The 15,982-nt window shown below is 47.8% G+C and overlaps 1 protein-coding gene across 1 annotated transcript in view; it reads right to left on the bottom strand.

Moving 5' to 3' along the window:
• arid2 (AT-rich interactive domain 2) overlaps window positions 1-12,405 on the bottom strand; it is a 25,300-nt gene extending 12,895 nt beyond the window's left edge. Inside the window, 8 exon segments of the mRNA XM_077006832.1 lie at window positions 1-15; window positions 307-376; window positions 496-563; window positions 761-979; window positions 2,977-3,110; window positions 9,621-9,718; window positions 10,388-10,481; window positions 10,616-12,405. The exon segment at window positions 1-15 is cut by the window's left edge and continues 236 nt beyond it. Coding sequence (XP_076862947.1) covers window positions 1-15; window positions 307-376; window positions 496-563; window positions 761-979; window positions 2,977-3,110; window positions 9,621-9,718; window positions 10,388-10,481; window positions 10,616-10,707 — 790 coding nt within the window. The 5' untranslated portion in view covers window positions 10,708-12,405.
• Between the last annotated feature and the right edge of the window lie 3,577 nt (window positions 12,406-15,982).

The raw sequence follows: 15,982 nt of genomic DNA, 5'->3' as shown, positions 1-15,982 counted from the left end.
CCTGCTCCCAGCCCTCTGAAACACAAACGCCCGTCAGCCTCTGCTGGCCCTTCTTTTTTTTTTTAAGGCAAGGAAATGTACGTAAAAGGTTGTGTACAGACCCAGACAGCACCAACGCTGTTTCCTAAAAACTGCAAATTAAAATTAAAATTAAAATGGGGGGGGGGGGGGGGGGGGGGGGTCTGTGCCAAGTGCAGGATTTGGTTCAAACAAGCTCAAATACACAGCAAAACCAAACTGAAAGTCAAGTCATGGCCACAACAAAGGCACTGGAAACGTAATGAGTGTGCGCGCGTGTCCACCCACCTTGTGGTGTGCAGCTCTTGTCTGAGATGAGATCTTTTACTTCATTGTCCTCAACAACATCTTTCCAAAACTATAAACAAGACAGTTACAATGACCATCAAGTCTATTATATTTCGGAGTTCAAATATAAACGGGTCGAAATCTAAATCGGGGTCATTTAAGACGCGTCTACATACGGTGTATTCTTACCTTCGCAAAGTCTCGGGAAGTCTTCTCTCTCCAGTCCATGCCAAACACAACAGAAAAACTACCTAACGCTGCAACACACCAACAAAGAATCGGTTTTCCCTCCGAGCTTAAAATCATACCATCATAGTGTCAGAACTCAGAAGCTCATGAATGCACAAATTTAATGATGTTACACACAGCCGTGACTGGCTATGACAGACAGCTGAAGGTGAAATGTTAACAGTGTGGTGGGGGGTGCGAGAGCGGCGGTGGTGAATGGCCGTACAGTCATCGAAGACGCCGGTGTGGGCCAGCAGCAGCGTGACGAGTTTGGGCTCCTTCTCCAGCTGCATGGTGTGCTTGCTCTCATTGGACAGCAGAGTGCACACGTTGATGGCGAAGTCCACCTCGTTGGGGAGGCCCGACAGCAGAGACAGCACCAGCTTGTCGTAGTCGCACGGCGGGGCGAAATCCGTCGACAGCCCGTAGCTTTGGCGGAGATAGTCTGCCGATTGAGAGCGAGAGCAAATCAGACCTCCGTCGCGCTACGGAAATCACGGCGACGGCCGCACCGGACCACGGCGGTCAGGCGAGGGCCGTGCTCACTTAATTACTAGGGCCTCGTTTAATCTACGTCGGCTCTACCGGCGTGCCGATCAGAACCCGCGGGTCCGCTCCGCCACTCCGATCGGAACCCACGGGTCCGCTCCGCCACGCCGCGAGCTTCTGCTGTTCTGCTAGCGCTGAAAACGAACAGACAGGCTCCGGTGAACAGCAGCCAACAGCAGTTTAGAGAGCCCATGTGTTGAGCAGCAGTTAATCAGGACTACACTGTGGGGGTGGGAAACAAATAAATAATACAACAACACAAACGCAGAGACGCCGAGCTGCAGCAGAGACTCGCCGTGCAGAAAGACGAAACCGGAGCGGAAGCAGCAACAGAACCTTCGGCACCACGGCAGGCCTGGTGCACACAGCCCGGAGGTTACAGCCAGTCAAACTGGGAGCGTGCAGTCGGAGTTTAAAGGGAATCAATTTGATTCATAAATGCTTCTGCCCAAGCCTGCTGTCAGGTGTCTATGCACGATCAGAGCGAAGAGAACGCGTCAAGCACGGAGGAAAGACATCCGCTTAACCGATCACAGCACCTGGACGCCAGGTGCACGGTGAACGATGTCTCACAGTCGTCGCCTCGGAGGGGCGTGACTGGCGGTGAATGGCGGAACTTTTACACATGGGCATCGTACGGCGCCGTAAATGGACCGCACTGCGTCTTGTTGCGAGTGCAAACTCGTTTCCATGGAACGCCTTTATTGGTCAGAAACATTTAATTGTACCATTCACACGTGCATATGTATATTACGTTGTTATATCATTTATTAAACGTTGAGCTGGGGTCAGCCATGGTATGAGGCCCCTGAAGACACGAGGGTTGAGGGCCGTAATGGTAGAAGTGGGATCTGAATCCCCACCGGGTTGATGGTGCTGAAGGTTCTATCCACTAGGCTAAAGGTCACGCCCTGTGGTAGCCCCATGCAGACCACTGTCTCCACCAACAGGGAAAGCCATGTATCATTGACCAAGACAACCAACTTGACCACCACACGACCTTCTGACTCCAACGCTCATCCAGTTATTTGCAATCATTGAGTGTGTGCCAACTCTGTTTTGCCAGTCACAGCCCTTCCTAAGCAGTTTTACAACCCAGGAACCCACTGGATCGCAGCATCCAGATCATGAAACCAAGCAACACTGCCTCGTAATCTTTATCTTTACCTGCATGGACAGTTGTGTCTTACTATTAAGGCCTAGTACGCAATGGTTTTTTATGTACATCAACTAAGGGAGCACAAGCTTACATTCATGTACGAGTTTAGCTTCCAGAAAGAGTCAGAAACTGTCAGCTCAACATCTGCGCACAACCCTGCAGCCTGGTAGTCCACACAGACACTGCACTCCAACTCAAACGCACACAAGTCTGGAATATTGGCCCAACTCCAAATCAGTTCAGTGCGACAGAACGCACACAGCAGTTAAACACACAGACACACACCCTGATCTTGTAATTGTCACTTGCTGCCAAGCAGGGGGAGAAAGAGGGAGAGAGACACTTTACCAAAACACACACACACACACACACACAGACCTCAGAGACTAGCCATTGTTCACTAGTGCATACACACTAGTGCATACAAAGTACACAAACTGACAAGCCATTTAAAATATTCACTGGTGCACAACACAGACACCTCACACAGGCGCCCTCACACAACTCAGACGTCCACACACACACACACACACACACACACACACACACCTCAGACGACCTCACACACCTCAGACGCCCTCACACAGGCACCTTCATGTACTTCGCACACACAAACGCACGCGCACACACACACACACACGCACGCAGGCAGGCATCTACTGGGCTTCACATTAGAGTCTGAGCCTGGACGGCTGAGCTGCCCCAAAGGATGGTGAGATGTTGCTGCTGCGTACCTGATACGGCGTGCTGCTGGTAGTTGTAGCAGCAGGGTATCGCGCCCACCGGAAGAGACGGCTTTGGGTTCCCTGGCTGCACCTCCTCGTCATCCTCTCCAAAGTGATGGACCTTCTCATACTTCTCTAAATAACTGAAAGTATAAAGAGAGAGAGATGTGTATAAGTCAGGCAGCACACATACAACAGGATTCACAATCTATTTATTCAGATCAATTAATGATGCGTGAAAAACTGAGAACAACAACGAGTTTCACTTGGGACTGAAGAGTCTAACTCCAGTTAAAGCCTTCACTACCATGTGCAGCTGAAAACTCACCACAACGGTTGTTATCACACACAGAACTGGGACAAAAGAGACAGACAGACAGACAGACAGACAGAGAGACACAGACAGAGAGACAGAGACAGACAGACAGAGAGACAGACAGACAGACAGAGAGAGACAGACAGACAGACAGACAGACACAGACAGACAGACAGACACAGACAGACAGACACAGACAGACAGACACAGACAGACAGACAGACAGACAGACACAGACAGACAGACAGACAGACACAGACAGACAGACAGACACAGACAGACAGAGAGAGAGAGAGACAGACAGACAGAGAGAGAGACAGACAGACAGAGAGAGAGACAGACAGACAGAGAGAGAGACAGACAGACAGAGAGAGAGACAGACAGACAGAGACAGACAGACAGAGAGAGAGAGAGAGAGACAGAGAGAGAGAGACAGACACAGACAGACAGACAGAGAGAGAGAGAGAGACAGACAGAGAGACAGACAGAGAGAGAGAGACAGAGAGAGAGAGACAGAGAGAGACAGACAGAGAGAGAGAGAACAGCAGTGTTGCCAACAGTCTGTCACTCAGAACAGGCCAGCATCCCCCAGCTAAACATTCATAACACTACTAGCCTTAAGCGTGCCAGACCATGAGGGTCTGTGAGCTCTGTGCTTTAAACTGTGAACTGATCCGAGTGGAAGAGGAGCACACTTCCTTCAGGCACCGACTGGGAGGCGAGTCTAACCCATTTGCATTGAGCACTTTCACATGATCAGCAGATGGTGGGAACGTGAGGTTTGTGTGGAGTGCTGTGCTCCACAACACCTGGCGGTACCACTAGACGGTTTAGTGAGACGTCCTCACAAAACAACATTCAAAACAGCCCCTCCCCCACCCGTTCTCCGTCATCAACGTGCTTCTCTCCACGCTGTCGACCACGAGTCGGCCAAGAGAGCGCCGCTTCTGGACACGGGCAGCCGTGAGAGAGTTAGACCGCACCTGAGCACTCCACCACAGCACAGGAGTCAGAATTACCACCACATATCGCGCACGCACGCACACGCACACGCACGCACACGCACACACACACACACACGCACACACACACACACGCACACACACACAGCCTCCCTACCAACAACAAAAATGTGGCAATTTGTTGAGGCCGAGGAATTCCTAAGGAGCGCGAGTAGGACTGGCACACGTTACATCACGCGCAAGTTCAAGACCAGGTCACACAACAGTAATGAACCAGAGTGCCCAACAACTCCAGTGTGGACGAGAGCCCTGGCTCTCAAACAACCCCCAGATCTCCACGCTCGCCACATCCTTCAAACCAGCCGTCATTCTTCAGCCATCACATCATTCAAGGACCCCTCACAGACGGATCCATAAGATCACCATTTTGAGACATGGCGATTAATTGAGCAGACAGTTCAACGAAGCACATTTTAAGTGGCTAAATGTGATGAATGATGAGAGCAGGGAAGCATCTCCCTCACACACACTCAAAAACGTACCAGTAACATCAGGACAGTCGGTGACTCACTGAGTCCGTCTCCTGAATGAGGTCCCCCTCGTGTGTGCAGCTGAGGTAATCCCACACACCCACACACACACACACACAACTATAAATACTGTGCTTCACACACTCAACACTAAGGTCTCACTATAAATACCCTCTGCCAGCTTTACAGCACATCACACACACCGTCTAGCCTGAGAGGGCGTCTTCTAGACTGCTGCAGCTGTGCGTTTTACACATCACACAGAGCTGTGACTGATTACACACGTCACCGATGCATCGGGTCTCACGCGCAGACACGGACACACACAATCAACTCTATCCTCAGCAGCCTTAAATCCATACTGTTATCTCTCCCCTTCAACAGACATGAGAGAGGGCGTGATCACTCGCAGAAACAGCGCGAGATCCGAGCGCCGGCGCGAGCCGCGGGCAAACGAGCGCCACTCGCTCCGTTGCCAAGCGGACGCTGGAGCGAGGCGTGCGGCCGGGCAGAAGCGCCCCGCGCCACGCCGTTTAGCGCCCGCCAGCCTCCCGTGCCACTCTGAGCAGGGCTGGCTGAGCGGAGGAAGCTTTGAGGAGAGAACCACCCGAACGTGTGCGCCACGCTGAGCAGTCAGGTTCACCCTGGGAGCAGTTTCACCACCATGACAGGGACAACAAAGAGCCGTGCTGAAATGACTGATGTGGATTAACTATGGTTCCTTACCAGCCCCCAAACAACCAAACGCTATTAGCAGACGCATTCCAGCCAGTTCCACAATAGCCGGCTGCCAGTTATTTAGCTGATTAGCCTGCCTTTGTTTTGTTTTTTTGGTGGGGGGTGGCATGTTATAACAAGGAAGTTGATAAGTCAACATAAAATGGTAGTGACCTCTTTACCCACGATGCCACGGTTTATTACTCAAGTCCCCTTGGTTCTGACACCTGTTTTCCTTCGACAGGGCAACACGACGTCTGCAGCTGTGTTCATGAATGGGAGGGCACCTTTGTTTGTGGAGTCCACTTTTAAAAGCCGCTTCAATACGACGTTTGAAAGTCCGACATAAACAGCCCTGGTGTTATCAGCGTTAGGTAATTCTGCTGTTAACGAGTCCTGCCATTCTCCGAGCAATCAGCGTGATCAAAACGGCAAAGACGGCGCGGACGTCCGATTTGTGCCGTTTGATGCTACCAGTTCGCTGCCGTTCATAACGTTTGTGCAACCCTGGTGATAAAGCACGAGCAATCTGCAGGACATTCGTGTTGAAGTACATGTGCATGCTCTCCCTCTGGTCCTCTTCCAGCGCTACCACTGCTCTCTTCAGATTCATCACGAATCACTCGTAAAAGAACAACCCCCCTCACCCCCTTGCGATAGCTTTACAGTGATTGGTTAAGATTTATAAAGGTCCCCCTCCATTCACCCACAGGCCTTCAGCTACTACAGCAGTCTGCTGCAGAAGTTGGGGGAACTCCCGCAACTTTACCTTGCATACCACCAGGGCTGTAAATAACAGCATACATAGCGCCCCCTACTGGCGTCAGAACGGCCAAGGTCTGGTTTTGCCCTCCGCCAACACCCGATGACACCGATGAGGACGGATTTTCCAGATGTCTTGCACACAGTAGCTGTGTTCTTTGAAAACACATTTAGCTAAGGAAGGCTAAAAAAAACACAGAGCTCTTCTGAAATAAATAATTAACAAAAACGGACCAAAATTGACCACAAGCACTGAAACTGTATATTCTGTAAACTGTATTGACGTGGATCATGTAGGAGGTTTGGCCAATATCAGCTTCCAACACAGCAGAAACCGAAATCAGGAGCATCTTAATAATTGATTTTGTTTCTAGAGACTAATTCCCCATCCCCTACAGCCATGCTGAATGATGGTCTCTCAGAACTTGCAGTCAAGTAAAGCTTCGCTGTAGCTCGCTAACAACGGTGGAGATAGAGAAGTTTTTACCGAACAAATGAAGGTTTAATAAAGTCAAAAATAATTAAACACAGCATTCAAGGAAAATGAAAATCTGTGCCAAGCTCGGTGACAGTTCTGTGACCCTCGAAGGCCACGAGCCAAATCCTTCTACTGCCCAGGCTGAACAGGTCGGAGAATACCAGCATCCTCCAACCTGCCTAGATACCCTAAACAATAACATCCAATCAGTGAAGACAGCGCTGACTACCCATTCAGAACAGTGGCGGTGCACAATTAGCAAAACTGACCAAAGGAAGACCAGAGGGGACGGGCTATGCAAATGGATGTAATTCTGCATAAAGATGACCACAACCAGGAAGAGAAAATATAGGTCAGAAAGAGACTATACAAGTACACCAACGTCACACTGCGTCATCGACCTGAGGTTTAAAGAGGGCAGAGGGACACTGGTCGCATAATGCAGAACTCCATGTTGGTGAACCACAGGAACAGGAGACTGGCCACCATTTAGTGCCCATGCAGCAATCCTTTAAAAAACTGCTCATTAACTTCATGAGTGAATGCTGAAAACAAAATCATCATGAATAAGCGTGTTAGAAATTTCAGTACAACTCTCCCTACTGGCTGCCAAGAACATCAAAGCCAGCACTGGCGCAGGCTGAAGCAACACTGGAGAAAAGAGAAGTGTAAGCCTAGAGAATGCCCACAGCACAGCACACACACAGACGCGTGCACACACACACACACACACACACACACACAAAGAATTCCCACTTAACATGATATCTACTGAAGAGGGGTTGGATCTACCACAACAAATCTTTTGGGGTCATTTGGAAATCAGGTCACTGGTACGTTTGCAGTTAATGCCCTCATATTAATCGGTTGGTTTTAACGAGGTGTCACTCGTCGTACACGAGGCATCCGTGATGACTTGAATATAAAAACGAACTTGCGCAGCATAACGGGACTGTCTAGTTCTGATCTTCAAACAGGTGGGTAATTCCAGGATGTGCAAACTGATCGCAATTACTAGGACGCAGCCCTGAATCCAGGTGGCTGAAACTGTTAAGTCAACAGTGAAAACATCAAGCATTAAACTAAAGCATGACTGTCATACAAAAGCTTCACCACCACCACGACCATCCAACTTTCACAACCTTTTCCCCAAGGCAGGTCAATTCTCCACCTAATTGTAATGCTTCCCCTATAAATATATATATATTAACAGTCAGCAAAAATGTCAACGTTTCAATGTAACATTAGGAACATCAGCAGAGTTATTCCGCAGGAGATGAACCGTTCCATTCAATGCACGCTACTACAAACTGAAGTCCCACTGAGCAGTAAGCGCGGTGCTGGCTGAGGCACTCCTGGTGCCACGCGTTCTAAGAGGCAGAAGACCTCAGGGCCTCAGCTGGAGAGGACTCGCACTTCTTGGGCCAAGTATGAGCACTTGTTTCATCACTGCTAAAGCTGTCGTGTAACATCTTGGAGTTTTTCCACGAGTCTCCTTTCTTCTGCGCATAAAAAAATGTTTTTTTTTTTTTTTAATGACAGTGCACAGCCAACGACGTTCAATTTACTCTGAGCCTTTACTATCCACCAACGCGAGAAGCTTTAGAGACGTTTCCTCATGTCATGACGTTTCAGGTCCAGATCTTTAGAGTCCACAACGCTGACAAAAGGGAGGTGCATTACAGCCATTTTAAAAGAACTAATTTTAAAGCTGCATGAAAAATGGTTCTCGGGCCATGGGGAACCAAAACAATTTGATGGCGAAAACAAGCACACAGGTGTGCACTGGAACGCAACATTAATGAGTAACTGTACATGATCCTGACTCAGGCTCTAACTTGATTAGCCAAACTCCCTGATGTGGCCGGAGTACTGTCCTCACGCAAACTGCCATGAGACGATTTGGAGGAGAGGAAGTGTCGCCTGCCGCTGTAGGCGGAGATCTGGCTGGAGCGGAGCTCTCTTTATTCTCCTCCATCCCTCCTACTGACACCTCAACACGCCGCTGACTGTGACTATGAGCTCCCGAGCCTTTCTGTACGCCAGTGCAGCCACAGGCATGGAGCGCGTCGCGTGTGCTGTGCTGAAGGCTAATTCTCCTCATCTCCGCTGCATGGTAGGTGTAGTCCTGTACCGCCACATAAACCGCCTCCCCCTTCTACGGAGAGCTCGCTGGGAGAGTGCCGCGCAGTGTCTGCGGTGCCGGGACCATCCTGGGCCGGCCGCTGGCCAGCACCCGGCCCGTTTACGCTGCTCTGCTGGGCTAAATGTCGCTGACTGCACACGCATGGCGCAGTATGATTCACTGTGGCTTCCACACCATGTCAACAGGTGAGATTACAGGAAAGTGAGTATCAGACTACTCATCTGAAGAACATCTGGCAACTGTGTTAAAATAATATTCACGTTACCGCACAGCTAAACTATACATACATATGTTACGTATAGGTATGTGAGAAGAACACTTTGACGACACCACCTATCACAGGACTTAATGTAGAATTTTATCCTTCGAGGGACACTGCGTTAATGTTCATTCTTAAATTTCCATGGACCTCTCTACTGAGAATCGGCACTGTTGCGAGGTCAGTAGAGTAGGTCTGTATTTGACAGGCGGCTCTATTACTGTACACAGACTAAACAAATGAGATGCTCAAACTTCAAACGCACGGGGTTTTGAACCAATAATAAATACACTTTACAGTGTTGAGTACCAGACGTCGACATGAACTAAACAAGCCTCAAAAAAATGGTAAAGAAAACTTCTCGGTGCCGAAAAACCCCAAAAACGTCTGGACAGAGAGGAGCGTGCAGGTGTGATGCGGCTGCAGGTGAGAGGACGGCGGGTAAACACGGAGCGCGTGGCGGCGGCAGGACGGCACACTTACCGAAGGTAGTACTGTTTTAAAACAAAAGCAGCGTTGGAGCAACTCCTGGGGAAATTAAACTCTTCGCCAAGTTCGGACCACTGGTTTTTGTCAGAAACCTGCGAACAAAAAACACGTAAAAATGACTGAACACACAGCTCGTTTCTCCAGCTGACAGGCACATGTGAGGAGTTTTCAGCCCGACGTCTCTCCGTTTGAATTGGGCAGCTCGCTAACAGCCGTTAGCAGCACCGGCTAACGCCACTTTCGGTGATAAAATGTTATTTTCTCGCAAGCCATAACGCCCAACGAAGCCCTCGGTTACAAACGAGCGTCCGAGCGCGGCACGGTGGAGCCGAGCGAGGGCGGCGGGGATATTCGGGCCGGTCGGAGTGTTCACAGTCCCGAATAAAAAGGCCCGTGTGCGGCCTACATCTGCTCCCCAGCCATGAAGCCCAAGATGGCTGTGGCCACCGACCAGCTTCCTCCAGGCGACCGCAGTTCAAGCCCTCCAGAGGCTCCCCGAGGCGAGTCCGTGCTCCCCTCCGGTAATCGATGCAGACCGTGCCGCCGAAGGCGAGTCGCGCCGGGACTCCGGTGCCGCTGCGCCGCTCGCCCGGACCCCGCACGGATGCAGCCAGGCCGCCTGCACCCGAGCGCGGGTGGAAAAAACTGCAAACGGCTGCCGCGTTAACGGACCACGGAGTCTTCTCCCGGTACCAGAAAGCACCACCGACAACACTGGGGGGGCAAAAAAAACGTTTTTTGCCACTTTTAGCCACACTCACCTTAGCAAACCCGCCCAGAGAGACGACTCGGAGGTAGAGAGCGCTCAGGTCCAGCTCTCTGCCACCCACCACTGGGACCTTCTTAAACGGCGACCTGCGGAGGGGGAGAACAGCGGCGTAAACACGAGAACGGCTCCCCGAGCGTCTCACCGCACCGGCACGTGTGAACGGGGGCAGTTAAAGTTGCATTTCACTAAATACCCCCCCCCCTCTCTCCCTCTCTCTCACCCTCGGCTTTGGTGGAACTGCCGCAGCTCATCCAGGAAAGCTAGTCCTTTCCTTCGCTGATCAGGTAGATTTTTTCCCGTCGAGTTCGCCATGGTTCGGCTCGGTAGATTCGGTGAAAAGCCCGCTGGTTCGCTTCCTAGTAGTCCACGGGTGCCATGCTCCGGCGGCGCCCGGCCACTGGCGAGGCGGAGTGTTTAAAAAGTTAAAGAAATAGCGAGCGGAGGCGAGAGCGCTAACACGGACTGTTACGAGCTACACAGAAAACAAGCCGACCCTGCCCGCTCCAAGTTCAAACCGACACTTGGGGTGTCGTCCGAATTGAACCGCGAACCGAAAATGTCATGGTATGAGGTGGTAAATGAAGATGTGCGGGCTGCGGACGTTGTTCGTCTGAAAGGGGTTTGACAGTGTGGCAGCAGACGCGGCTCCGGTCGCTCACACCGTAGCGGCAGCGGGATCCAGTTCTCAGACAAAAAGATCCGAGGCCGCGAGCCTCGCTGCTTAGCAGCGCCCCCTTTCAGAAACAACGGTACTGCACCGTCCAAAGCGCTTTATTGGAACAATAGACAGTGTTTTCTTTTTTAGGGTTCATCTTAAACTTCCGAAACCCCGTTGAAACAGAACAAAGTGAAGAGCGTCAGTTGGGGGGGATGAGTGTGTTAAAAAACATTTAGTGGTGCAAAAAATCCATAGCTCGATAGTATTCGGTGTTACTCGACAACAGTAAATTTCAAAACTGTGCAATACATCTTTAAAAAATAATTAAACGGGGAAATACAAATTATCACTTATTACCACTGATCCTTCATGAATCAGGCCTTTTAAACTTTTAACCAATTGCTATTTATCGAGTGATTGTTCACCAAATAAACTTTTTGTCTTCATTACCCATTGTGTTAAATGTAATGTGTTATTGTCTAATGCAAAAATGTATGTACTCGAGAGGAAAACAGGTCAAACGTGAATCAATTACACACAAATATATGCAGTAATAAACGCGTGGTTTGATTTGTTTTGTCTGCTGCCTGCAAAGAAATAGTGATATCTGCGATTGTTCTAAAACCTTTAGAAAGAGCAATGATTTGGGGTTTCATCGTGTTGCCCTCATCACGGTCTTGTCAGAGCACTATGCTTCAGTAGTTTTCAGAAGCGCATCCTGTGCGCTGGGACGAGTAGACATTGCCGACGGTCCCTTTCCTCGCTGCCAGGCGCATATCTGCCTGACGGGGTTACTACATTCAACCATTACACGCGCCCCTTTGAGCGCCGCGCGTTCTGTCACAAAATGGCGGAGCTCGACATGAAAGACCCCATTTTGTCACTCCGACACTGCGGAGCACGGATTTTTTTGATTAGGCGAAAATTCATAAAAGTGGATTACGTTACACCGACGAGTGTTAGCAACGACGAATGTGGCTCCATGACCTCAAATATTCCGGCGTAGCCGTCAGCCCGGATACGCTGTCCGCTTGCCTCACGCCCGCCGTGATTAGCGCCGCGCTACTCGCATCTTCCTCGGCATGAACTTGGGCACCAGCCGGTGTGGGATATGAACATGCGTGAGGGACTTTACACTCGATTATTGTGGAGCTTCGGCGAAACTGTTCGGCCTGGCTATCTCTAGCTAGCCGGCTGCCTCGAGAGAACTAACCGCTAGTTTGTTAAGACGCCTGCGAGCTACCTAGCTGAAGTGAACGCAGCTAAAGTTAACATCGTTCCTCTCATGGTTCTCTCTAAAGAAACACGCGCAGTCATCATTGCACTGCACAAAAATGGCCTAACAGTGAAGAGTATCACAGCTAGAAAGATTGCACCTCAGTCAACAATCTATCGCATCATCAAGAACTTCAAGGAGAGAGGTTACATTGCTGTCAAAAAAGCTCCAGGGCGCACAAGAAAGACCAGCAAGCGCCAGGACCGTCTCTTAAAAGTGTTTCAGCTGCGGGATCGGGCTACCAGCAGTGGAGAGCTTGCTCAGGAATGGCAGCATGCAGGTGTGAGTGCATCTGCACGCACTGTGAGGCGGAGATTCTCGGAGCAAGGCCTGGTCTCAAGGAGGGCAGCAAAGAAGCCACTTCTCTCCAGAAAAAACATCAGGGACAGACTGATATTCTGCAAAAGGTACAGGGAGTGGACTGCTGAGGACTGGGGTAAAGTCATTTTCTCTGATGAATACCCTTTCCAATTGTTTGGGACATCTGGAAAACAGCTTGTTCGGAGAAGACGAGGTGAGCACTACCACCAGTCTTGTCTCATGCCAACTGTGAAGCATCCTGAAACCATTAATGTGTGGGGTTGCCAAGGGAATCGGTTCCCTTGGGAATCGGTTCTCTCAAAGTATTGCCTAAAAACACAGCCATGAATAAAGAATGGTACCAGAATGGCCTCCGAGAGCAACTTCTCCCAACCATCCAAGAGCAGTTTGGTGATCAACAATGCCTTTTCCAGCATGATGGAGCACCTTGCCATAAAGCAAATATGATAACTAAATGGCTCAGGGAACAAAACATAGAGATTTTGGGTCCATGGCCTGGAAACTCCCCAGATCTTAATCCCATTGAGAACTTGTGGTCAATCATCAAGAGACGGGTGGACAAACAAAAACCTACACATTCTGACAAAATGCAAGCATTGATTGTGCAAGAATGGACTGCCATCAGTCAGGATTTGGTCCAGAAGTTGATTGAGAGCATGCCACGGAGAATTGCAGAGGTCCTGAAGAAGAAGGGTCAACACTGCCAATATTGACTTGCTGCATTAACTCATTCTAACTGTCAATAAAAGCTTTTGTTACTCATAATATGATTGCAATTATATTTCTGTATGTGATAAAAACATCTGACAAACACACAAAAACCAGAGGGCAGCAGATCATGTGAAAATATAATATTTGTGTCATTCTCAACTTTTGGCCATGACTGTAAAATAGGATGTTGTCTTGTAAATGTTAAAATAATTATGAAATGAATATTGCTGGTAATTCGAGGGAAACTTTGCAATGATAAACTTGTCTGATAGAAGTCTTGAGACTCTTGGCAGCAGTTAACCAACGAGATTTATAAATGGTATATTTTGAACAAATATAAGAGGTTGATAATCCGATAGGACTACTATTTCAGCATAACGAATTAAACTATTTAGTTCTATACTAGGGTGAAACAATGTCAGATGTTTGAATAAGTATGAAATTAGATAACGCATATGCCAATGTTTTGCTTGTGAAAGCATCTCGAGCCATATTAAGTAATGCGGCGACTTGCAGAATTACCAGTTTCTCAGTCTGCTTGTTCCCTTAAGCGACAATGTACTTTCATGGAAGATAAATCTTACTAATCTGAATTAAATTTGATCAAATTGAAGTAAAACATTTGGCTTACTGAAAAGCCTTCCAGGTGTTATGATCGTGAACATTGGTAAAGACTGTCCCCTTGTGGTCAAACACGGCAGTTCTGTGGATGGGGGCTCCCTCATTATCCACCTATAGCGTTTTATAACTCACACTGGACCGTATTATAACACTTGTTTTATTAGTAAACGATACAATGTTCATAACCGTTTATTCAAAGAAAGTTAACTAGACAATCTAAATCTGTACGCATGTAGTCTTCTTACACTGATCAACAATGATATTGCTTCTAACGATAACAAAAATATTCATGATGGAATTTGATTTTACAAATTTGCTTTCAGAAGTTCTCGATCACACATATTTTTGTTGTTCCATTATAATCAAACGTGTATACGTGTATCCCCTCTGTTTTGACAGAGTATTCCTAGACACTGAAGAGGGCTGTTTCTTAGGTTAATATAGGCAAGGTACATCATACATTTTAGTTTGTGCGTATTTTGTAAACGTCATTGACATATTTATGAATAAGTAATACATAATGTAAAATTAAGTCTTTAAAAACTCAACTCTCAAAACATTTCCACAATTAGTGTAGACAATGATGGTAGGACCCTGCTGCAGAAGGTTGCTCTGAAGCCTGTAAAAAATCAATTTGAACATATTCCAACATCGTCTTAAGGGGATTATAGAGTACGTTGTGCAGTAATATGTTTTAGACAGGCAATTTAACGCAACCCCGACGCCATTTCGTGGCTGGACAAAAGTAGCTAATCGCATCCTTATTAATATGTGGGAGCGCATTCACAACTGGTCATACGGAGTTAATTCTAACCAAACAGGATATTTCAAAGACTCAGTGCTCACAACACTGAAAAGGGCCTTGTGATAAACACTATTTTAGAGATTTTTTATTATTTTCACTATAATTCATTTGGAAATACGTCGCTGGGTGGCACTAGGGTTCTAAAATGACTTTCTATAAATAAAAACTTTGAAGTAACAAGCTAGCGTATTAGCCTAACTTAATTCGTGTACAGTAGGCTATACCTAACATCTCCTTAGGTTCTTTATTAAGTAATTTGCAATTAGAATTGAGGAATCGTAATATTTTAATACTATTAATAAACGCTTTAATACCTGAGGATATGCAAAGGCATAGTTATGAATGATAGTAGCTAAAGGAGTAGAAAGGTAATGATACACAAATAATTTGATTTAGACTTAAGTGCTCTTAATTACATGGATAGGCTAATGGTACCATAAGTAAGCTTATCAGCCTGTCCACTACTGGTTAAAGTTTGTCCAGTGACATTTATCCACCTAAATTTACAAATATTAAAATTAGTGAATTAGCAAGCATACCCTTCTGGGTTTGAACATAGCCATTATTTCCATAAAGGAAGATTGAACACATAAGTTTATAAAACCTAGCACTAGATTTAATGTGGCAACAGCCATTCCGTTTGGCCGGTGTCTGCATGTGTAGATGTGGACTACCGTTTGGTGTCCTCAGTCGCATGTCCTTTAAACCCCACATTTCCCGGTAAGGAGTGGGGGATCTTTTCTCTAACGCTGGGTACCTCGGTCATCAACAAAATTCTGCACACACACCTATTGCGCTAATTTATCTAAAATAACGTTTATGCCTTGTTTGGAGAACATGACAAACTTTGCTACTGTAATATTTCAAAGGCTCATTGCACATCATACAGTAGCAGAGGTGTACATTCAGGGTTGCCAACTCTCACGCATTGAGCGTGAGACACACGCATTTGACCGTTTTTACACGCTCTCACGCCACACTTCCGATATCTCACGCCGAAAAAAAATATCCAGTTTATTTACCTCAGATCCACATATATGATTCAATACGTTACGAGTTCGCTAGCTCTGGCGCCATCCACCGGCGATAACACTGAATCTGTGTCCATTTTACCTTCACCCCCAAGTTGGCAACCCTGGTACATTTCAGGTTCAGAAAGTAAAAGTCCTTCCCAGGATTTTACTGAAACTTGCTG

Source organism: Brachyhypopomus gauderio, chromosome 5, assembly GCF_052324685.1.
Source record: "Brachyhypopomus gauderio isolate BG-103 chromosome 5, BGAUD_0.2, whole genome shotgun sequence".
Classification (NCBI taxonomy): Eukaryota; Metazoa; Chordata; class Actinopteri; order Gymnotiformes; family Hypopomidae; genus Brachyhypopomus; species Brachyhypopomus gauderio.
Note: the sequence above shows the minus strand (reverse complement) of the source record. Positions and strands in the feature narration are given on the sequence as shown.